At 39.9% G+C, this 25118-nt stretch overlaps 3 protein-coding genes across 9 annotated transcripts in view; 2 read left to right on the top strand and 1 right to left on the bottom strand.

Moving 5' to 3' along the window:
* LOC118375808 (guanine nucleotide-binding protein G(o) subunit alpha-like) overlaps positions 1-10953 on the top strand; it is a 36488-nt gene extending 25535 nt beyond the window's left edge. For 2 of the 3 annotated variants that reach the window (XM_052519611.1, XM_052519613.1), the window contains 5 exons: positions 775-904; positions 1231-1302; positions 5459-5546; positions 6014-6094; positions 10607-10953. In XM_052519611.1, the coding sequence (XP_052375571.1) occupies positions 775-904; positions 1231-1302; positions 5459-5546; positions 6014-6094; positions 10607-10797 (562 nt within the window). In that variant the 3' untranslated portion in view covers positions 10798-10953. The remainder of the gene's footprint in view (positions 1-774; positions 905-1230; positions 1303-5458; positions 5547-6013; positions 6095-10606) is intronic. The other variant, XM_052519612.1, reaches the window with a different exon arrangement.
* LOC127930152 (neuropeptide B-like) lies at positions 10837-12400 on the bottom strand. The gene is made up of 2 exons (XM_052519621.1): positions 11954-12400; positions 10837-11511 (listed from the first exon to the last, which is right to left on the bottom strand). The coding sequence occupies exons 1-2, from the start codon at positions 12215-12217 to the stop codon at positions 11383-11385; spliced, it is 393 nt and encodes a 130-aa protein (XP_052375581.1). The 5' UTR covers positions 12218-12400; the 3' UTR covers positions 10837-11382.
* A 3513-nt stretch (positions 12401-15913) lies between these two features.
* Positions 15914-24919, top strand: LOC118375807 (B-cell receptor CD22-like). 5 transcript variants are annotated; one of them, XM_052519608.1, is made up of 11 exons: positions 15915-16189; positions 18990-19079; positions 19186-19431; positions 19512-19778; positions 20065-20176; positions 20276-20321; positions 22830-22963; positions 23059-23103; positions 23206-23247; positions 23487-23546; positions 23850-24919. In XM_052519608.1, exons 1-11 carry the CDS (start codon positions 16126-16128, stop codon positions 23854-23856), a joined length of 1113 nt encoding a protein of 370 aa, XP_052375568.1. In that variant the 5' UTR covers positions 15915-16125; the 3' UTR covers positions 23857-24919. The 5 variants fall into 5 exon arrangements, 4 of the variants coding, with proteins under 4 accessions (XP_052375570.1, XP_052375568.1, XP_052375567.1 ...); XM_052519607.1 differs by having other exon boundaries at positions 15921-16189; positions 18821-19079; XM_052519606.1 differs by having other exon boundaries at positions 15921-16189; positions 18717-19079.
* The last annotated feature ends 199 nt before the right edge of the window (positions 24920-25118 follow it).

The raw sequence follows: 25118 nt of genomic DNA, 5'->3' as shown, positions 1-25118 counted from the left end.
TAACTCCACCTCATGTTTCGGCATGATAATGCACAGCCCCATGTCACAAGCATCTGTACACAATTCCTGGAAGATGAGAAATGTCCCAGTTCTTCCTTGGCCTGCATACTCACCAGACATGTCATCATGAGCACGTTTGGGATGCTTTGGATTGACGTGTACGACAGCGTCTTCCAGAATCCCATTGATTTTGGAACTCATTTCCCTTGTGCCTGACACCTTGTGTGGACTGAAGGACAAATCAATGAAATGTGGAAGTTGGAAACATTTGTGATGGGCGGGTGTGAAGTTGTTTATTTTTCCAGTCAATTATGTTCAACATTCTGAACTATTTTCATGCATTTGAATGGATCTGTAAGTTACTTTGCTTCATTGATGTTGATCACATTTCAAGATGACACAGGATATAATTAGTGAAATTGAAGTTCTGTTAACAACGACATTAAATAAATATTAGTTTTTCTTACCACATGTTGCATCTGGCCACTGCTGCCAATAACTCTCTCCCCAAGTGACTGTACCAATCTGTCAAATCTTTCTTCAGCTTTACATCAGTTACATGAAGTCTGTCCACTGTTCATACACTATTTATGGTGTTTTGCTTCAGTGCTTTCAACCTTTTCAACCTCAAACTTACAATATCCCCCGTGGAGGGTGATGTACATATTTTACAAGTCTTTGGAAATTAAATGATTGACACCAGAAGCTGTAGCCTGTTCATTTGTTTTGTCACATGTCTCCAAGTTGTGAATAAAGTTGTCTGTCTGCCTACAGGATGTATGATGTGGGCGGCCAGCGGACCAAGAGGAGGAAGTGGCTCAGCTACTTTGACTGTGTCCGGGCCGTGCTGTTTGTTGTGGCGCTCAGTGACTACGACATGACCCTGACGGAGGACCGCTCTATGGTAATATAGTAGATACCATATAGCAGAAGGTAAGGGAGTTGGAGCTGTTCAGTCTCAGCTTTGATTAAAAAGTAGAGGGGGATGTGGTGTACCCTACAGTACCTTCTCTACGTCGGAACAATGTAACACACCAGTAGAATGGCCTAAAGCTGTGTATGGTATCATCTAATATTTGAAGTAGTATCTGACAGATTGAGTAAAACTTTGTTTAGATCTTTTATGTCCAGTATCATTGATTTTCTTAACCCCCCCCACCCACCCACCCCTTTTATCTGTCTCGCTCGCTCTGTTCAAATCTCTCTCTGTTCTCTCTTTCTCCCTCTTAGAATCGGCTACAAGAGAGCCTTGAACTCTTTACCTCGATCTGCACCAACATAGTTTTCAGAAGTACCTCATTGGTAAGTTTTCACATGGAGTTTGTCTGACAACACCTACTTAACAAATGTCTGCCTTAACACAGTCCTCCGAACTGATTGCCTTTCCCAAACATTATCACTCTTAAGTAAAACCATTACACACTCAATCAAGGTTACAAGTGACTTTGTCCACATTAGTGATGGTTTCTCCTCTGGCCACTTCCAGTTACCCACATTCAGCTGCAGGTAGAAGTTGCCCTTGTTGACAGATCTAGCATCAGATTAGCCTACCACCCAATTCTTACCTTGTTTCAATTATGGGGAGAAAATATGTGGTTTTATAGGAAACATCTTCCTGTACTCCCAATGTCACGTGCTTGATGTTGGGGCTGTCTATGCGGTGCGGCAGAGCCCAGGGCCACGTTCAGGCATATCACATATGGAGCTGACGTGATTCCTTATTCTACACGTCCGAGAGGCCTTCCTGTTCCACATGACACGGCTCCTTCTGAACTTTCCACAGCGTTCAAACATGTCGCCATCGCATCATGGTGTTTAATTGACTGAGCTGTATAAATAAAGGTTAAATAAAAGCACAACGCTGTGACCTGCTGAGGGCAACCCAGTGGATGTAATTAAAGCCCATGGAGTCCCCAGAGTGCCTCCTGCTAACCACCTCTGCCCAGCCAGCCGCAGGCGGCACAACTGCCTCTAATTGCCTCAGACACAGGCAATTACCACACAAGGGTCATAATTGAGGTGATCTCAGTTCAGCTCTGAGGCCGGGAGGACTGTTTATAAAAAGCGTGTAACGAGCTTGTTTTAATTTGTCTCGTTTAGACTGTAAAAGGTTTTTAAAGACGTTTGGACTGTGGATGTGTGAGTCATAATCAGTTTTCAGTCCTCGAGTGTTTTCTGTCGTTAATTACACTCAAAAATATAAACGCAACATGTAAAGAGTTGGTCCCAAGTTTCATGAACTGAAATAAAAAAATCCCAGAAATGTTCCATGTGCACAAAACGCTTTTTCCTCATGTTGTGTACATATCTCCTTTACCAAGATAATCCATCCACAAGTCTGGCATATCCAAGAAGCTGATGAAACAGCATGATCATTATACACCTGCATCTTGTGCTGTGGACAATAAAAGGCCACTCTAAAAAGTGCAGTTTTGTCACACAACGCGATGCCACAGATGTCTCAAGTTTTGATCGAGTGTGCAATTGGCATGCTGACGGCAGGAATATCCACCAGAGCTGTTGCCAGAGAATTGAATGTTAATTTTTCTACCATAAGCCAACTCCAACGTTATAGAATTTGGCAGTGCGTCCAACCAGCCTCAACTGCAAACCACGTGTATGGCATTGTGTGGGTGAGCGTTTGCTGATGTCAATGTTGTGAACAGTGCCCTATGGTGGTGGTGGGTTTATGGTATGAGCAGGCAAAAGCTATAGACAACAAAGACAATTGCATTTTATCGATGGCAATTTGAATGCACAGATACCATGACGAGATCCTGAGGCCCATTGTCATGCCATTCATCTGCCGCCATCACCTCACGTTTCGGCATGATGATGCGCGGCCCCATGTTGCAAGGATCTGTACACAATTCCTAGAAGCTGAAAATGTCCCAGTTCTTCCATGGTCTGCATACTCAAACATGTCACACATTAAGCATGTTTGGGATGCTGTGGATTGATGTGTACAACAGCGTGTTCCAGTTCCCGCCAATATCCAGCAACTTTACACAGCCATTGAAGAGGAGTGGGGTAACATTCCACAAGCTGCAATCAACAGCCTGATCCACTCCATGTAAAGGAGATTTGTCACTCTGCATGAGGCAAATGGTTCTCGAACCAGATACTAACTGGTTTTCTGATCCACGCCCACATTTTTTTATGGTATCTGTGACCAACAGATGCACTTGTGAAATCCATAGATTTGGGCCATTTGATGAAATGAATGCATTTCAATTGACTGATTTCCTTATGAACTGTAACTCAGTGAAGTCTTATTTTTGGTGTCTGTCTGTCGTAGGGCATGGCCAACCTCCCAACTCATTTCTCTTGTCTTTCACATTTTTAGGTTATGTTACTGGTATCTCTTTCTCTCTTACAAGCTAATGATGTGCATTTGGAAAGTATTCAGTCCCTTGACTTTTTCCACATTTTGTTACATTACAGCCTTTACTCTAAAAATGATTAAATTGTCCCCCCCACATCACTCAACACACACTACCCCATAATGAGAAAGCAAAAACTGTTTTTATACATTTTTGCAAATGTATTAAAAATAAACTGAAATCACATTTACATAAGTATTCAGACCCTTTACTCAGGACTTTGTTTAAGCACCTTTGGCAGTGATCACAGCCTCCAATCTTCTTGTGTATGACTCTGCAAGCTTTGCACACCTGTATTTGGGGAGTTTCTCCCATTTATTCTCTGCAGATCCTCTCAAGCTCTGTCACAGCTATTTCCAGGACTCTCCAGAGATGTTCGATTGGGTTCAAGTTCAGGCTCTGGCTGGGCCACTCAAGAACATTCAGACTTCTCCTGAAGCCACTCCTGCGTTGTCTTGGCTATGTGCTTAGGCTCGTTGTCCTGTTGAAAGGTGAACCTTGGCCCCAGTCTGAGAACCTGCTCCAGAGCACTCAGGATTTCATCAAGGATCTCTGTACTTTGATCTGTTCATCTTTCCCTCAATCTTGACTAGTCTCCCAGTCCCTGCCACTGAAAAACATCCTCACAGCATGATTCTGCCACAACCATGCTTCACGTAGGGATGGTGCTAGGTTTTCTCCAGACATGATGCTTGGTATTCAGGCCAAATAGTTCAATCTTGGTTCATCAGACCAGAGGATCTTGGTCTGATAGTCCTTTAGGAGCCTTTTGGCAAACTCCTAGCGGGCTGTCATGTGCCTTTCACTGAGGAGTGGCTTCCGGCTGGCCACTCTACCATAAAGGCCTGCTTGCGGAGTGGTGCAGAGATGATTGCTCTTCTGGAAGGTTCTCCCATCTCCACAAAGGAACTCTGGAGCTCTGTCAGAATGGCCAACGGGTTCTCGGTCACCTCCCTGACCAAGGCCCTCCTCGCCTGATTGCTCAGTTTGGCCGTGCGGCCAGCTCTAGGAACAGTCTTGGTGGTTCCTAACTTCTTCCATTTAAGAATGATGGAGGCCACTGTTCTTGGGGACCTTCAATGCTGCAGAAATGTTTTGGTACCCTTCCCTAGATCTGTACCTCAACACAATTCTGTCTTTGACCTCATGGCTTGGCTTTTGCTCTGACTTGAACTGTCAACTGTGGGACCTTTTTATAAAGACAAGTGTGTGCCTTTCCAAATCATGTCCAATCAATTGAATTTACCACAGGTGGACTGGAAACAGGATGCACCTGAGCTCAATTTCGAGTCTCATAGCAAAGGCTCTGAATACTTTAATATTTATAAAAAGAAAAACAAAATATATGTAAACATTTCTAAACCTGTTCAGTTTGTCATTATGGGGTAGTGTGTAGATGGAGGATAAAACCCTTTCAAAATCCTTTTAGAATAAGACTTTATAAATGCTGGTCATTTATGAACATTTGAACATCTTGGCCATGTTCTGTTATAATCTCCACCCGGCACAGCCAGAAGAGAACTGGCCACCCCACATAGCCTGGTTCCTCTCTAGGTTTCTTCCTAGGTTTTGGCCTTTCTAGGGAGTTTTTCCTAGCCACCGTGCTTCTACACCTGCATTGCTTGCTGTTTGGGGTTTTAGGCTGGGTTTCTGTACAGCACTTTGAGATATCAGCTGATGTACGAAGGGCTATATAAATGAATTTGATTTGATTTAACGTAACAGTGGGAAAAGGGAAAGGTCTGAATGCACTGTTTATTTGTTACTGTGCTTTTCACAGGTTTGACACCAGCTGTGGACCCTAAATTGAAAAACTATATCAGTGTTTTTGGTTCTCTTCTAGGAAGATATTGTGTGTCATGTGAGTTGGTATAGGTCAGGAGTGACACCATAGAAGGAATGTATGGGATAGTGTTTAAAGGTTTACTTTTAGACATGCAGCTTTATTGATTTTATTATCTTTGTCCTCAGAAATTGTTCAAATGTTGACATTGATTTAGCCATTTATGCTTGTGCAATGAAGCTCTAGTCTATCAGAATTATATATTTTTGTATTGTCATCAAATCTTTTTCAGATTCTGTTAATGAACAAAAGTGACCTCTTCCAGGAGAAGATCTTAAACTCAGGAAGGCATTTGCGACTCTACTTCCCTGGTTACAAAGGTAAAATAATAATATTGGTATCAATTCTAGTGAGTTTTTGCTGTTGTCCAAGTCAGTCAAACCAAAAACGTGGAATTGTACTTGTCAAAGAAATTATGCCTTTTGCATTATTCCTAAAATAATCAATCTGTTTTATTCCTAAGATGATTTAGTGAACACCATTGCTTTTAGATAAAGTGTGTATTCTTCTGGTACAGTTGAAGTTTACATACACTTTAGCCAAATACATTTAAACCCAGTTATTCACAATTCTTGACATTTAATCCTGGTAAAAATGCCCCGTCTTAGGTCAGTTAGGATCAACACTTTATTTTAAGAATGTGAAATGTCAGAATAACAATAGAGAATTATTTATTTCAGCTTTTTTTTTCTTATCACATTCCCAGTGGGTCAGAAGTTTACATTCACTCAATTAGTATTTGGTAGCATTGCCTTTTAAATTGTTTAACTTGGGTCAAACGTTTCAGGTAGCCTTCCACAAGCTTCCCATAATAAGTTGGGTGAATTTTGGCCCATTCCTCCTGACAGAGCTGGTGTAACTGAGTCAGGTTTGTAGGCCTCCTTTCTCGCGCACACTTTTTCTATGGGATTGAGGTCAGGGCTTTGTGATGGCCTCTCCAATACCTTGACTTTGTTGTCCTTAAGCCATTTTGCCACAACTTTGGAAGTATACTTGGGGTCATTGTCCATTTGGAAGACCCATTTGCGACCAAGCTTTAACATCCTGGCTGATGTCTTGAGAATTTGCTTCAATATATCCACATGATTTTTTTTCTTCGTCATGATGCCATCTATTTTGTGAAGTGCACCAGTCCCTCCTGCAGCAAAGCACCCCCACAACATGATGCTGCCACCCCTGTGCTTCACGGTTGGGATGGTGTTCTTCGGCTTGCAAGCCTCCCCCTTTTTCCTCCAAACATAACGAGGGTCATTATGGCCAAACAGTTCTATTTTTGTTTCATCAGACCAGAGGACATTTCTCCAAAAAGTACGATCTCTGTTCTCGTGTGCAGTTGCAAACCGTAGTCTGGCTTTTTTTTATGGCGGTTTTGGAGCAGTGGCTTCTTCCTTGCTGAGCGGCCTTCTAGGTTATGTCGATATAGGACTCATTTTACTGTGGATATAGATGCTTTTGTACCCGTTTCCTCCAGCATCTTCACAAGGTCCTTTGCTGTTCTGGGATTAATTTGCACTTTTCGCACCAAAGTATGTTCATCTCTAGGAGACAGAACACGTCACCTTTCTGAGCGTTATGACGGCTGCGTGGTCCCATGGTGATTATACTTGCATACTATTGTTTGTACAAATGAACGTGGTACCTTCAGGTGTTTTTGAGGTCTTGGCTGATTTCTTTTGATTTTCCCATGATGTCAAGCAAAGAGGCACAGAGTTTGAAGGTAGGGCTTGAAATACATCCACAGGTACACCTCCAATTGACTCAAATGATGTCAATTAGCCTGTCCGAAGCTTCGAAAGCCATGACATTTCGGGGAATTTTCCACACTGTTTAAAGGCACAGTCAACCTAGTGTGACCCACTTTAAATGTGACACAGCGAAATAATCTGTCTGTATACAATTGTTGGAAAAATTACTTGTCATGCACGAAGTAGATGTCCTAACCGACTTGCCAAAACTATAGTTTGTTAATTAACAAGAAATTTGTGGAGTGGTTGAAAAATTAGTTTTAATGACTCCAACCTGTATGTAAACTTCCGACTTCAACTGTATTTGTCAATATGGATCCTGGTGGCTATTCAGTGCATTTGAAAGTAGACTTATTCCACATTTTATGTTACAGCCTTATTCTAAACTGGATTAAATAAATATATTCCTCATCAATCCACACACAACACCCCATAATGACAAGGCAAAACAGGTTTAGAAATGTTTGCACATTCTTTTAAAAATGAATATAACTATTTACATCATAGTTATATTATCATATTCATTAAGTACCAACACATATTTTCAACTGGTTAGATTACCCAAATAGGGTTCAGTTTCCCACCATTTGATTTTCCCAGACTCTCTGTTAACAAAGGGATTTTCAATAGTCACATCGGTAGAGGGGGAAAGGTATTTATTGGGGTCATAAACCTCCCCCAACAGGCCAAAGTCATGACAAAAATAACAAACATATATTTATTAAATAAAGTAATCTATATCCAAGTAACAATGGGATGTGTGTGAGTGGATGCGTGCATAGATGGTGATCATGAGGGGTGTTGAGAGGTGCCAAAACACCCCCCCCCCCTCCTCAACTCCGCCCACCAACATCCTATTAAATAAAACAAGAGAAAAGAAGTCGGCAGACAGTGGGAGTGTTGGCAAACATTTCTAAAATCCTGTTTTGGTTTGTCTGTGTGTATTGATCAGGGGGAAAAAACACTTGAATACATTTTTTAATAAAGATGTAACTGACCAAAATGTGGGAAGTCAGGGGTCTGAATACTTTCTGACGGCACTGTATATGTCTGGTTTTATGATTCTATATTTTAGAGCTCAAAATTTCCCCCCTGATTCGGTTTTAGCATTGTTTGAAGCAGTTTAGTGTTTTATATTAAAGTGTGAGGAAAAAAACAAGGGGAAAACCAGGAAAAAATTGCGGAATTTGGAAAGACAAAAAAAAATCAGAATTAGGCAAATTTGAAATGGTTTTAAAAGGCTTTACTAACATTTTCTGTGCATGACAGGACTTTAGAGCCTGTCATTTTGCGGAATGTCGAGGTCAATATGGGCTTTGCACCCAAAGAGGGAAAACGGTTGGGCCGTCCTAGAAGTGTTTTCGTGAAATATACCAATTTTGCCATTGAGACGTTTTTATCCAAAGGGACTTAGTCATGCGTGCATACATTTTACCATATGGCTGGTCCCCAAACCCACTATCCTGACATTGCAATGCTCTACCAAGATGCATGACAAGGTTCTAAATGCTTTGTGAAGCCTCAATTTAATGATTTATTAAGCTGTGCTTATGCCACCCTTTTATAAAGCACAGGTTTGTAATATTTAACAGTGGGTTATGGCATATTTGACATTGGTGGTTGTCACAGTTATGCCACTTGTATGAACCCTTTATAGAGCATGACATACGTTATACATTTATATAGTGTTTAGAAAGGCTATAAGCTGCATGTCATTTTAAAGCTGGGACTGGTTTCTCCATATGGAGAATCCCTCCTTTGCAGGCATTCCTGTGTTACTGTGTTTTCTATGGGAATCCCCCTCCAACATACAGTGCCTTGCGAAAGTATTCGGCCCCCTTGAACTTTGCGACCTTTTGCCACATTTCAGGCTTCAAACATAAAGATATAAAAATGTATTTTTTTGTGAAGAATCAACAAGTGGGACACAATCATGAAGTGGAACGACATTTATTGTATATTTCAAACCTTTTAAAAAAAAATCAAAAAACTGCAAAAATTCAGGTTAATACTTTGTAATAAAAATTGCCATTTCAGACGCTTTTATCCCCTACAGTCATGTGTGCATAATTCTACTTTGTAGCTCCACCATGCTTTGCTACAGAAGGACCAAAAGAAGCTCCACCTTTTGCTTCGATTACAGCTGTAAGTCGCTTGGTATGTATCAGTTTTGCACATCGAGAGACTGAAATTTTTTCCCATTCCTCCTTGCAAAACAGCTCGAGCTCAGTGAGGTTGGATGGAGAGCATTTGAACAGCAGTTTTCAGTTCTTTCCACAGATTCTCGATTGGATTCAGGTCTGGACTTTGACTTGGCCATTCTAACACCTGGATATGTTTATTTTTGAACCATTCCATTGTAGATTTTGCTTTGTTTTGGATCATTGTCTTGTTGGAAGACAAATCTCCGTCCCAGTCTCAGGTCTTTTGCAGACTCCATCAGGTTTTCTTCCAGAATGGTCCTGTATTTGTCTCCATCCATCTTCCCATCAATTCTAACCATCTTCCCTGTCCCTGCTGAAGAAAAGCAGGCCCAAACCATGATGCTGCCACCACCATGTTTGACAGTGGGGATGGTGTGTTCAGGGTGTTGCTTTTACGCCAAACATAACGTTTTGCATTGTTGCCAGAAAGTTCAATTTTGGTTTCATCTGACCAGAGCACCTTCTTCCACATGTTTGGTGTGTCTCCCAGGTGGCTTGTGGCAACTCATAGCATTCCCAATGGGAGTATCAAGGTACAAGACGATTGCTGGGGTTTAAAGTTCACCCTATTCTCTACATGGTGCACTACTTCTGACCAGAGGTCTATACGGCACCATTTCAGACACAGCCACTCAGGAGCCAGAAAGTCTTGCCAGGGGGGTTATCATGGCAGACCGATAACACCTCACTTATACACAGCCTCTCTGGTCCTCAGGGCTCAGTAACAGTCTTATATATTTCACTCTCATCCCTCAGAACTGGATGTGTGTTAATTAAAATGGAGGTGATTCAGTTGAGCTGCAGGGGTTGTTCTCTCTCTGTTTTTCCACTCTATAAGAACCAAGTTATTTTGCGTGAACTTGCCACGGAACATAATTTCACTTGATCACTGAGTTTCAGATCATCATTCCTAAATCAGACTTATCTCCAGACACTGGATTTTTTTCAAACCTTTAAATTTGTCCATGATTTTGAAACATGCACACACCTAACTAATACTGTGAGTCCTTTACGTTTAAAAAAAATCTAGGAGCAAGGCTCAGCAGACACTCGCCGTTTTTTCATTTTTAGGACAGCAAACCCCATTGACGCATGATTGCTACTAATCATGTTTCCTTACAGCACTCTTGTACCAGAGTCAGTCTTTGTAATCGAGTGATGGAGTTGATGATGATGATATGGAATAAGCTACAAGCCTATAGAGATGGACAGGGGTGGACTGAGAAAATATATTTGCCAGAGAATTTGTAACACCAGCTTTTTATTTTTTTGAGGCCCCCTTCATTAGCCAAATGATCACAGCACAAAACTAAATTCACTTAAACATGGGCCATTTGGGAGATTGAACTTGAAATTCAACTTGTATAGTTAACTCAATTGGGTATATGTCACTCAACTGAGGGGACTTCTCTGCTACGTCCCCTTATACAGGAGCCGACTGGGATGTGGATGCTGCCTCGCGTCACATCACTGCCATGTTTGTGGCATGCAACAGGACCCCCAACAACCTTGTCTTCCACCACTACACCACCGCCACGGACACTCACAACGTACGGGTGGTCTTCCACGTCGTCATGGACACCATCGTCAAGGAGAACTTGGAGGCGGTCTCGTTGCTATAAGACTTTCTAGATTGATTTTATTGGTGGATATTTTTTAAAATATAATTTAACAGGTAATATTTACTAATATGGATGGACATTCCTCATTTGGAATTTTTTTCCAAAATCATGTTGGTGTTGACATGTGTTTTTAATTCAATAAAATAATGTACAGGCCTTCTGGTCTTTGAGAATTATTTTAAGATAGCGGCAGATGTATGACAAGCTTGAGTGGTTTGCATTATGACCTATTTGAGTTGTCTAAAATGTGTCTTAAAACATTTACATACAAATAGGTGTCTGGGTGAGAATTGTACAAATGTGTGAAGCAGGATGAATTTTGACCTATAGGGCAAAATAATTTGAGTGCAATATAAGATGTATTTATTCATTAAACAAAGAAATTAATACATATGTACATTGCTATGCATTACATAATATGATTTAACAGACAAATTGGCTATTACCCGTTAGGGGAAGTAGTAGTCAGACTGTGCATGGCAGTATGCTAAAACAGACATTCACACAACATTTGTGCCATATGTGAAAATAAGAAACATTCGGTTCCATCGAACATTATCAGTCCATCCACGTTCGCGGTGCTGATCATGCTTCCACACAGTCCAATGAGTCGAGCGATACGAACACGTCTGCTTTACATTGAAATAACCTTGAGCCATCCTGAACAAGTTCGCAGCTCTGCAGATTCGGTGTGATATCTTTGATACAAATAGCCTGGAAAAAAACAAGACATTTTAAACAACATAATGCAACATTAACGAGAAAGTTCGTTGATGTTCAAGACCTGTGGCTGTTTGAGATTAATTTCCCCAAAATGTGAATTTTGAAAACACAATGACTTTAAACTGATTATAATATGTCCTTTTCTAATCTAGTCCAAACTTGACTGTATAATGAGGCTGTAGGCTACTTGGTGGTGCGCTGGTGCTGAATGGACAGCTCCTTCATGATGATCCAGTTTCAGGGTGTCAAAACTGTTTGAAATATAATAGTAGTCTACCAAAAAAAAACATAATTGCACTACTTTTGATTATTCTTGTGGCCTGAGCAATTAACTTTTACGCACCTTTAAGCACTTTTACGCACCACAGGAAGTGCCTGTTTCCAATGCGCATTGCTCAATTGGACATAAGTAATATCAAATATAGCCTCTTACCATAGATTTAAGGACCGAATTCAGTCGACTGCTCGGTTCCGAGAGGATGCTGTTCACCGTAGACTCTCTGCTGTCCGCCACCGAATCGGTCTCGGACCTCCTAACATATGGTGATCTCCGGATCCCGGACAGCAAACCCGATGCTCTGCCCACCGAGTAGTAGCTGGGGCCAGAAACCTGCTTGTACCATGCTTCGGTTGGGTTGCAAGAAACCAGCATGGAAATAGCTACAATTACTAAAGCAAGTTTAACGGACCTCTCCATGTCGAATACTGTGTGAAGTTCTCGTTCTTGCGCTCCTTTCACCCCAATGACAACTTGGTATATGTTTTTTTCTTACTGTCCTCTCTTATATAGTGACCTCGTGATCGTATTTAAATTTCGTCAACTAGGCTACGAAAGAGTGGGTGATTCATATTCCGCTTGATAGAATCTTGTGTGGATTGATCCGTTTTACGCGTTGGAGAGCCAGGGACGTAGGCTTGTGGAGTCTGAAGGGGGGTATGGTGTCAGACATGATCTGACGTTTAATTTAGATTAAGCGAATCTATTTGTTTATAAAACTGCTGAAGAGTAATAACGTCAGGTTCTGCACACATCAAAACACTTTAACCACTTTAATTTTCTGACGATTTACAAGGTTTACAATTCACAATGCTGCTCAAAAAAATAAAGGGAACACTAAAATAACACATCCTAGATCTGAATGAATGAAATATTCTTATTAAATACTTTTTTTCTTTACATAGTTGAATGTGCTGACAACAAAATCACAACGTTTATCAATGGAAATCAAATTGATCAACCCATGGAGGTCTGGATTTGGAGTCACACTCAAAATTAAAGTGGAAAACCACACTACAGACTGATCCAACTTTGATGTAATGTCCTTAAAACAAGTCAAAATGAGGCTCAGTAGTGTGTGTGGCCTCCATGTGCCTGTATGACCTCCCTACAACGCCTGGGCATGCTCCTGATGAGGTGGCGTATGGTCTCCTGAGGGATCTCCTCCCAGACCTGGACTAAAGCATCCGCCAACTCCTGGACAGTCTGTGGTGCAACGTGGCATTGGTAGATGGAGCGAGACATGATGTCCCAGATGTGCTCAATTGCATTCAGGTCTGGGGAACGGGCGTCTCCAGACTGTCACGTCTGTCACATGTGCTCAGTGTGAACCTGCTTTCATCTGTGAAGAGCACAGGGCCCCAGTGGCGAATTTGCCAATCTTGGTGTTCTCTGGCAAATGCCAAACGTCCTGCATGGTGTTGGGCTGTAAGCACAACCCCCACCTGTGGACGTCGGGCCCTCATACCACCCCCATGGAGTCTGTTTCTGACCGTTTGAGCAGACACATGCACATTTGTGGCCTGCTGGAGGTCATTTTGCAGGGCTCTGGCAGTGCTCCTCCTTGCACAAAGGCCGAGGTAGTGGTCCTGCTGCTGGGTTGTTACCCTCCTACGGCCGCCTCCACGTCTCCTGATGTACTGGCCTGTCTCCTGGTAGAGCCTCCATGCTCTGGACACTACGCTGACAGACACAGCAAACCTTCTTGCCACATCTCGCATTGATGTGCCATCCTGGATGAGCTGCACTACCTGAGCCACTTGTGTGGGTTGTAGACTCCGTCTCATGCTACCACTAGAGTGAAAGCACCGCCAGCATTCAAAAGTGACCAAAACATCAGCCAGGAAGCATAGGAACTGAGAAGTGGTCTGTGGTCCCCACCTGCAGAACCACTCCTTTATTGGGGGTGTCTTGCTAAATGCCTATAATTTCCACCTGTTGTCTATTCCATTTGCACAACAGCATGTGAAATTTATTGTCAATCAGTGTTGCTTCCTAAGAGGACAGTTTGATTTCACAGAAGGGTGATTGACTTAGTTACATTGTGTTGTTTAAGTGTTCCCTTTATTTTTTTGAGCAGTGTTTTTATTAATGTTGTGTTTTTATTTTATTGGAAACCCACTGTGAAGTTTAGCATATAGCCTACCTAGCCTACAGTAAACCTTAAAAAAAACTAGATTTCTCAGTTTGAGTTTTTTCAATTGTAGTATAAACTATTCTCTGTTTTGTCTATTAATTTTAGGTTTCACAAATGTAAGGTGCATGTTCATATAGTTGGTTTATTCTATACATCTTCTGTGTGGAATAACGCATATATTTGGGAATAATTTACTTCTGGAAATGTGAGTCATACACAGTAGTCTGCCACCATGTGGACAATGTACAACATCACACACACAATCACTTCAGTGTAACAATATTCTCCTTATTTGGTCTGGACCACAGCAGAAGTTGTGATTGGCAGGCCTACTTTTTTTGCACTGAGCTGAGGGTATAATCTGGGTCAACACCCTCAACAGGTCTCTGTTCATGGCTAACATATAGTATCAGTGGAAATGACTTACAGTACATTCAGAAAGTATTCACACCACTTGACTTTTTCCACATTTTGTTGTGTTAAATTGACTGAGGTTTTGTGTCACTAGCCTACACACAATACCTCATCATGTCAAAGTTAATTACAAACTAATTACAAATAAAAAGCTCAAATGTCTTGTTTCAATAAGTATTCAACTCCTTTGGTATGGCAAGCCTAAATAAATTCAGGAGTAAAAAAATGTCTTCTGTTGCATGTTCTCACTCTGCAATAATAATGTTTAACGTTATTTATTTTATGACTGTACCCCACACTATACCCCACACATACAGATAATTGTAAGGTCCCTTAGTTGAGCAGTGAATTTCAAACAGATTCAACCACAAAGACCAGCAAGGTTTTCCAATGCCCCCCAGAGAAGGGCACATAAGACAAAAAATAAGTAGACATTGAATATCCCTTTGAGCATGGTGAAGTTATTAATTACACTGTGGATGGTGTATCAATACACCCAGTCACTACAAAGATACAGGTGTCCTTCCTAAATAAAAGTTACAGAGTTCAATGGCTGTGATCGGAGGAAACTGAGGATGGATCAACAGCATTGTACTTCCTCCACAATACTAACATAAATGACAGAGTGAAAAGAAGGAAGTCTGTACATAATACAAATATTCCAAATCATGCATCCCGTTTGCAATAAGGCAGTAAAGTACAACTGCAACAAATGTGCCGAAGAAATTAACTTTATGTCCTGCATACAAAATGTTATGTTTGGGACAAATCCAATACAACACATCACTGAGTACCACTCTTCATATTCAAGCATGGTGGTAGCTGCATCATGTTATGGATATGTTTGTCATCGGCAAGGACTAGGGATTTTGTTAGGATAAAAAGAACCAGAATAGGCAAAATCCTAGAGGAAAACCTGGTTCAGTCTGCTTTCCAACAGACACTGGGAGACAAATTCACCTTTCAGCAGGACAACAACCTAAACACAAGGCCAAAGATACACCATTATTGCTTACCAAGACAACATTGAATGTTCCTGAGTGGCCTAGCTACAGTTTTGACTTAACTCGGCTTGAAAATCTGTGACAAGACTTGAAAACTGCTGTCTAGCAATGATCAACAACCAGCTTGACAGAGCTTGAAGAATTTTTAAAAGAATAATGTGCAAATATTGTGCAATTCAGGTGTGCAAAACTCTTAGAGACTTACCAGAAAGACTCACAGCTGTAGGTGATTCTAACATGTATTGACTATGGGGTGTGCATACTTATGTTAATTAGACATTTCTGTATTTACTTTACAATAAATTAGCAACAATTTCTAAATAAATGTTTTCACTTTGTCATTATAGGTTATTGTGTGTAGATGGTTGACTAAACAATCTAATTTAATCCATTTTGAATTCAAGCTGTAACAAAACAAAATGTGTAAGAAGTCCAGGGGTATGAATACTTTCCGAAGGCACTGTCGGTGGTACGTTGTGCCTGTGGTAAAATGACCTGATTTGGTTGCGGAGAGTGTCTCTGATGTCAACAGGACTCTCACTCAGCTCATTAGCTTGCTGATACACGCAGACGTTTTGTCTTTTGATGACACTTGCAAAGACAGTTTTTGCAGCGCAGCTTCTGATGAGTAACTCCAAGCCCCAAAATGAATTGACACAAAACGTCTGTGTTTTAAACTAGATGACTGAGGTTCACTCTGCATTTCTGACTGCTATATTAAGAACTCTGACTCAAGTGAAGGACCTTAGAGAGATTGCTGTTTGGCTACAGAGATGAGTGTTGGGCTGACACAACCCATCTGTATGGAAATAGCTCTGGCTCTACTCATTTTGCCAGGTAAGAACGACGAAGGAAATAACAAATAACACTAGGAAGTCATTTATTATATGTATCATGTATAATTAGTGGTATACAATGTATTGTGTCATGTTGGAGTCACTTGTATTGTAAATAAGAATAGAATATGTTTCTAAACACATCTACATTAATGTGGATGCTACCAGGATTACGGTTAGTCCTGAAAGAATCGTGAATAATGATGAGTGAGACAGTTACAGACACATAAATATCATACCACTCCAAAAATGCTAACCTTCCCGGTTATTGTAAGGGTTAGCATGTCTTGGGGGTATGATATTTGTGCACTTAACTTTCTCACTCATCATTATTCACAATTCATTCAGGACTATCCATAATCATGGTAGTATCCACATTTATGTAGAAGTGTTCAGAAACATAGTCTATTCTTATTTACAATAAAAGTGTAGATAAGAAAAAGTGACTACAAAATTCTACAATATTGCACTATAAGTTCATTTGTCCAAATACTTGACACCTTAAAATGGGGGACTAGATACATGAAGTGCATTCATTTCTAAATGGTAAAATATATATATGAAAATACCTTCAAATAAAAGGCGACATTCTGTATTGTCACCTCACATAAAACATTTGATCTCAGACCCAAATGCTGGTATAGAGCTTCACTGTCTAAATACAGTGCCTTGAAAAAGTATTCATACCCCTTGGATTGGTACTACAAATCAGGATTAACATTTATTTTATTGCCTTGAAAAAGTATTCATACCCCTTGGATTGGTATTACAAAGCAGGATTAACATTTATTTTATTGCCTTGAAAAAGTATTCATACCCCTTGGATTGGTATTACAAAGCAGGATTAACATTTATTTTATTGCCTTGAAAAAGTATTCATACCCCTTGGATTGGTATTACAAAGCAGGATTAACATTTATTTTATTGCCTTGAAAAAGTATTCATACCCCTTGGATTGGTATTACAAAGCAGGATTAACATTTATTTTATTGCCTTGAAAAAGTATTCATACCCCTTGGATTGGTATTACAAAGCAGGATTAACATTTATTTTATTGCCTTGAAAAAGTATTCATACCCCTTGGATTGGTATTACAAATCAGGATTAACATTTATTTTATTGCCTTGAAAAAGTATTCATACCCCTTGGATTGGTACTACAAATCAGGATTAACATTTATTTTATTGCCTTGAAAAAGTAGTAGATTGGTACTTCATACCCTTGGATTGGTACTACAAATCAGGATTAACATTTATTTTATTGCCTTGAAAAAGTATTCATACCCCTTGGATTGGTACTACAAATCAGGATTAACATTTATTTTATTGCCTTGAAAAAGTATTCATACCCCTTGGATTGGTATTACAAAGCAGGATTAACATTTATTTTATTGCCTTGAAAAAGTATTCATACCCCTTGGATTGGTATTACAAAGCAGGATTAACATTTATTTTATTGAACCTTTTTTTGTCAACAATCTAAACAAAATAACATGTAATGTCAAAGTGGAATTTATTTTATTCATATAAGTGTTAATCTCCTTGAGTCAATACATGTTATAAACACCTTTGACAGCAATTACAACTATGTGTCTTCTTGGGTAAGTCTCTCAGAGCTTTAGCCACCTGGATTGTGAAATATTAGCCAATGATTATTTTCCTAATTCTGCAAGTTCTGTAACTGTCACCAATGGGGCGGCAGGGTAGCCTAGTGGTTAGAGCGTTGGACTAGTAATCGGAAGGTCAAATCCCCGAGCTGTTGTTCTGTCGTTCTGCCCTAAACAGGCAGTTAACCCACTGTTCTTAGGTCGTCATTGAAAATAAGAACTTGTTCTTAACCGACTTGCCTAATAAAGGTAAAATAAAAAATAAATAAAAAATGGCCTCATGGTAACATCCCTGAAAAGTTTCCTTCCTGTCCTGCAGCTCAGTTCAGAAGGATGACTCTATCTTTGTTGTGTCTGGGTGGTTTATTACATCATCCACAGCATAATGATTAACTTGACCATGCTTAAAGATATATTCAATGTCTGATTTATTGTTACCAATCACTGCCATTCTTTATGAGGCTTTCCAGAAGCTCCTTGGTCTTTGTAGTTGAATCTGTGCTTGAAATTCAACACTTGACTGAGGGACCTTACAGATGTTGTATGCATTGGGACAGAGCAAGGGTTTGTCATTCAAAAATCATGTCAACCCCTATTTTTTCACTCAGAGTGAGTCCATGTAACTTATTACGTGATTTGTTTAGCCAAATTTGACTCAATCTGAACTTAAACAAAGGGGCGGAATACTTATGCAACAATTATATTTTAGTTATGACATTTTTATTCATCTTTAAAAAATTATAGAATTTTTCTTCCATTTCTTTGAGTATATTGTTGACCAAAATGTGACAATTAACTCAATTTTCATCCCACTTTGTAGCACAATTTTTTTTGAAGCAATTCAAGGAGTATGAATAATTTGGCAAGATGCCATAAATACATAGGGGAGTGTAAATAAAAAAAACATAGATCTTTGTTTCAGGGGTTTTGTGCACCGACTGGCTTGTGGCATATCAACCGAAAGAGATCTGTGCAGTAAGAGGCTCTTCTGTTGTCATTTCATGCACATTTCACTATCCTGAGAAGCTTGATAACAAGAACCTAACAGTGGAAAAAGTCATGTGGAGTCAAGGGAGGAAACAGTTTTTTGATGGCCCTTTCATCACTGAGAGTAATAATAGAACTCATACCGGCACCAAATTTGAGTACGTTGGTAACAAAGTTCATAATTGTTCTTTGCAAATCCACCAAGTAGAGCAGAGCGACAGTGGAGAATATGCATTCAGATTTGAAACTAACAACGGCAACTGGACGGGAAAGAACGCTACAAACGTGAATGTTTCTGGTAAGTCTGTTTTCCATCCTTTGCTTCAAAAGTGAAATGTTCTTAGGTCACCATTGCATTGTCAATAGATTAGGACATTTACAGTTGTTTTTTTCTCCACTTTTAGAGTTGTTCATTTTGATGACAACACCCAAAGTACACAAACCAATAAAAGAAGGGGATTGTGTGAATCTGACCTGTACGTACAACTGTTCATCTGCAGTTATGTGGTTCAAGAACAGAAAACCCCTGCAAGAGGAGTCCTCAACTCTTTACCTCCGTGACATATCCTTTCAAGACTCTGGAAACTACTCATGTTCGCCAAAGCATTACAACAGACCACTTTCTGGGGTTATCAGGGTCAATGTTGAATGTGAGTAAAGGAAAGTAACACTGTTTTCTAAAAAGTCACTGATGGAAGAACACCTGATGATGTAGTCTGATCTCTTTCAGATGGCCCTAGGAATACCTCAGTCTCAGTTTGGCCGTCGTCTGAAGTTTTGGAGGGTAGTGATGTTACTTTGACCTGCAGCAGCAATGCTAACCCAACATTGAACTACACTTGGTTTAAAATAGATGGAGACAGTTGTCTGGAAATGGTATATCAGGCTGAGCTACAGTTTAATGTTACTCTCACTGGTAATAGTGGGAAATACTTCTGTGTCGTCAGCAATGAGCATGGAAGACAGAATTCCACTATTCTATCACTGAAAGTCAAAGGTAAGTACAATAACATTTTGTAACCACAACGGGTTACAAAGAGTAACAATTCCAACAATCAGAAATCTGAACAACTTAAATGCAAAAACAAATGCACTTGTCTTTTCCTAATAGCACTGACTTTTCTTTTATTGAGGAAAAATGTGTTTACTATGACTGTGATATGTGGTTGTCTCACCTAGATATCTTAAGATGAATGCACTGATTGGAAGTCACTTTGGACAAGAGTGTCTGCTAAATTATTTAAATGTATTTTAAATGATAATGCTTTTGTGTTCATATGCAGATCATGCAAAGGGGATGGTAGCTGTGACACTCACAATACTTATTGCAGTTCTTGCTGTTGTGCCAATGATTGTCATTGTGCCTATGGTTGCTTGGCATCTTGTTGCTCACAGGTACGTTTTACCTACTATTTCCTCAAAATAATATTTTTAGCTGATTTACGATGCATTCTAAATGAGTCAAAATCATGCTGCCTATGTCTGTGTCCTCAGGAAAAAGACTACAGCACCAACACCACACACAGAAGAGAACAGACAGGTGACAATATGTTTTAAACCATTTGTTCCCAACTATGTGTTCCAGCTATGTGTTCCCAGCTATTTGTTCCCAACTATGTGTTCCCAACTATTTGTTCCCAACTATTTGTTACCAGCTATGTGTTCCCAGCTATTTGTTCCCAGCTATTTGTTCCCAACTATTTGTTCCCAACTATGTGTTCCAGCTATTGTTTCAGCTATTTGTTCTCAACTATGTGTTTCAGCTATTTGTTCCCAACTATGTGTTTCAGCAATTTGTTCCCAGCTATTTGTTCCCAACTATGTGTTTCAGCTATTTTTTCCCAGCTATGTGTTTCAGCAATTTGTTCCCGGCTATTTGTTCCCAACTATTTGTTCCCAGCTTTTGTTCCCAACTATTTGTTCCCAGCTATTTGTTCCCAACTATGTGTTTCAGCTATTTGTTCCCAACTATTTGTTCCCAACTATGTGTTTCAGCTATTTGTTCCCAGCTATGTGTTTCAGCTATTTGTTCCCAGCTATTTGTTCCCAACTATGTGTTTCAGCTATTTGTTCCCAACTATTTGTTCCCAGCTATTTGTTCCCAGCTATTTGTTCCCAACTATTTGTTCCCAGCTATTTGTTCCCAACTATTTGTTTCAGCTATTTGTTCCCAGCTATTTGTTCCCAGCTATTTGTTCCCAGCTATTTGTTCCCGGCTATTTGTTCCCAACTATGTGTTTCAGCTATTTGTTCCCGGCTATTTGTTCCCAGCTATGTGTTTCAACTATTTGTTCCGGCTATTTGTTCCCAACTATGTGTTTCAGCTATTTGTTCCCGGCTATTTGTTCCCAACTATGTGTTTCAGCTATTTGTTCCCGGCTATTTGTTCCCAGCACTGTGTTTCAGCTATTTTTTTCCCAGCTATGTGTTTCAGCTATTTGTTCCCGGCTATTTGTTCCCAACTATGTGTTTCAGCTATTTGTTCCCAACTATTTGTTCCCGGCTATTTGTTCCCAACTATTTGTTCCCGGCTATTTGTTCCCAACTATGTGTTTTAGCTATTTGTTCCCAGCTATTTGTTCCCAGCTATTTGTTCCCGGCTATTTGTTCCCAGCTATTTCTTCCCAACTATTTGTTCCCAGCTATGTGTTTCAGTTATTTGTTCCCAGCTATTTGTTCCCAGCTATTTGTTCCCAACTATTTGTTCCCAGCTATTTGTTCCCAGCTATTTGTTCCCGGCTATTTGTTCCCAGCTATTTGTTCCCAGCTATTTGTTCCCAACTATTTGTTCCCAGCTATTTGTTCCCAGCTATTTGTTCCCAACTATTTGTTCCCAGCTATTTGTTCCCGGCTATTTGTTCCCAGCTATTTGTTCCCAGCTATTTGTTCCCAGCTATTTGTTTCAGCTATTTGTTCCCAGCTATTTGTTCCCAGCTATTTGTTTCAGCTATTTGTTCCCAGCTATTTGTTCCCAGCTATTTGTTCCCAACTATGTGTTTCAGCTATTTGTTCCCGGCTATTTGTTCCCAACTATGTGTTTCAGCTATTTGTTCCCAACTATTTGTTCCCGGCTATTTGTTCCCAGCTATTTGTTCCCAGCTATTTGTTCCCAACTATTTGTTCCCAGCTATTTGTTCCCAACTATTTGTTTCCAGCTATGTGTTTCAGTAATTTGTTCCCAGCTATTTGTTACCAGCTATTTGTTTCAAAATATTTGTTCCCAGCTATTTGTTCCCAGCTATTTGTTCCCGGCTATTTGTTCCCAGCTATGTGTTTCAGCTATTTTTTCCCAGCTATTTGTTCCCAACTATGTGTTTCAGCTATTTGTTCCCAACTATTTGTTCCCGGCTATTTGTTCCCAGCTATTTGTTCCCAACTATTTGTTCCCAGCTATTTGTTCCCAACTATTTGTTCCCGGCTATTTGTTCCCAGCTATTTGTTCCCAACCAGCTATTTGTTCCCAGCTATTTGTTCCCAGCTATTTGTTCCCAGCCATGTGTTCCCAGCTATTTGTTACCAGCCATTTGTTACCAGCTATTTGTTACCAGCTATTTGTTTTGGGCTATGCACGTATGTCATATTTGTGCTTTTGTGTTGCAACCAAACAATAATTCTTACATCCTTATCCTCAAACTAATTGTGATAATAGTCATGCAGGGTCAATGTTTGAACCCAATGCAGTTGCAGCACAGTGTGCCACAGCTATGTGCCACATGTACAGAACAAAATGCAGGCAGTCACTATTTATGCTACAGCCATCAGCATGCCTAGAGTCTTCACCACAAAAACACCCACAATGTTCGTGGTGAGAGAGAAACAAGCAGAAAATCCTGCAACCAGTATAGACTGTAATTGTATATGTCTGTGTGTGGGTAGGAGCAAGTGTACTGGCAGATTCACAGAGGAAATTGATGTGAAAGTGTGATCATTTACAATAAGGAAGTGGAAATATCGTAGCTGAACTTTGTTTTGCCCAAATATTTTTTAACTATTGTGCAGAAAGTTCTGCTGTTCACTGCAAGTATTTTCTCTATCTCACTGTGTCTAGACCACAGAAGTGCATGTAACCAGTCTCACATCAGACTGTAGTCTGACAGAAGAGTGGAGAGAGGAGGAACCATCGCAACAGGAAGATGTCAGCTATACAACAGTGCACATCAACACCAAGCAAAGGGCAAACATGTAAGTAAAGTGATAATTGATTAAACAATACACAAATCAATGGGTGATGTTACCTTAACCAACTGCACTGTGTTTGTGTTCACGTCCTCTGTTAGAGAACAGCAGAACGAGGAAACTACGGCCATCTACAGCTCTATATGGTAAGAAAGCTACTTTAAAGAAATACACTTAATATGAACATTTTATTTTGATTTTTTTGTGATAACCAATAACAATGTGTGTTTCTGTTTCCACATGTTCAGGGACCAACAAGCCAAGGAGGACCTCTACAGTGTAGTATCCAGGTACCAACCTGTTATATCCTCTCTGCAACAAGGACAATGACAGGCCTGCGTATAAAGGGAATGTAGTTTTTGCCAACGACAATTCTTCATATTCTAATGGTCTACAGCCATGTTTTTAGACCTAGTATACACCAGTCTTTATCAACAATGATTTGAATAAGAACAATTATAATGTAAAAGATAATGATAACAACAATAGAATTCCACAACCATGATAATGACTGTGTTCCTGTTTGTAGACCCACTCCTAGGGGGAAACAGGCCCAGGATGACCCAGTCATCTACAGCACTGTGTTCAGGTAACACATCTCAACTAAGACTTTGTGTCACTTTGGCTGCGTTTAGACAGGCACCCCAAATTCTGATGTTTTTTTCCCTTCACTAATTGTTTTTTTAACGAAAAAGATCTGATGTGAAAAGATCAGAATTGGGCTGCCTGTCTAAGCATAGTCTTTGCCTTGGTGTTTTAAAATAAAACAAACATTATGATCACACAGTTCCATTACCATAAACGTAAGGCAGATATTTTCAGAAGTAAATCTGTTTTTTACAATGTACATTGACCCATTCATACTTTCTTTAAGAGTGTATTTTGGTTTCAGGCAGTAGTTGAGATGTTGCCTGGCTAACCAAACTCCTTGATCCGGCCAAACGCTATGCCACGCCCACAGATGTTAGTGTCTTCTGAGTCTGGATCGGAGTACAATTCCTGACAATACAAACACATTCTAACCACTCTGATTGGTCCCAGAAACTGATGGGTTGGGCCAGAGCCAATACACACGTGGGTAAAGCGTATTGATAGAGGACTCATCCTTTTATCTGTGACATAGCGTCTGTGACAGCATGTGCAGCACCATTTAGGCTATCTTCATTTTCAAGTAGTTCATTTTCTTCTTCAGTTTGGCTGATCCCTCCTGATGACCCGGTTGGACATGATTCCAACATGGCCACCAGGAGGGATCAGCCAATAAATGTTGGAAGTCCCATCCAGTTGATTACATTAAAATGGTGGAAGCCCTCAAAGGCGCTTTTAAAATTCTTCATTGGCTTTGATACTCTGATTGGTTAGAGATTATCCAATTGCTGATGACCAAATTTTGACTTCAACTGTGTCCGTCTGACTGAAGTACGTAGCAAACAGAACAGCTGAAGATTTCAGTTACCTTGTGTCGTCAGGCATGTTGAGATGGTGAACCTCACACAATGGACCCTGAGGATCTATTAGACTCCACTAGAGGTCAGAACAGAGCCTTTGCATGATGAATGAACTCACAGCTGTGAACAGAGGAAGAGAGTATGATATCTGCAGTACACCGGAGACAATGCAGATGGCCACCTTGGATATCTGCAGTCGAATCATTTAAATATTCCATAAGAATAAAGACTCCAATATTTTGAGACATTGTTTCTTTTGTTTTACCTTTTCAATGTATTTCACCTAGTCATCTGCATCTGGCAATGCATTTGACATTTATAACCCTTTCCTGCAGTCAAACAACCAAAAGCACCCTTATTGGAAGAATGTAAATATTTTTTCTAATTTCATAATTTTAAACACTATATCCGGTGTTCTATTTAAAGATGATTTGGTTATATTTCAGTCATCTATGATGTATATAAAGTGTAAACTTGAGATGCAAAATTGAATAAATTTAAACTCTATATGTGACATGGTACAGGTGTCTTCTTTTTTTAAGCCCATAACCGTGTGTGATGTATATACTTCTGTTTCAAAGTAGATTTGTTTAAGACCACCAAGAAACACCGTGGCCCTGTATTAAAGGAATTTAATTCCTCTGTTTTAATTCCCAATTAAAATGAAACACTCTGTCAATTCATAAGAATTTGTATGACCCTTATTTTATAGA

Source organism: Oncorhynchus keta, chromosome 5, assembly GCF_023373465.1.
Source record: "Oncorhynchus keta strain PuntledgeMale-10-30-2019 chromosome 5, Oket_V2, whole genome shotgun sequence".
In the NCBI taxonomy this organism is placed as follows: domain Eukaryota; kingdom Metazoa; phylum Chordata; class Actinopteri; order Salmoniformes; family Salmonidae; genus Oncorhynchus; species Oncorhynchus keta.
This window is presented reverse-complemented; position numbering and strand designations above follow the sequence as displayed.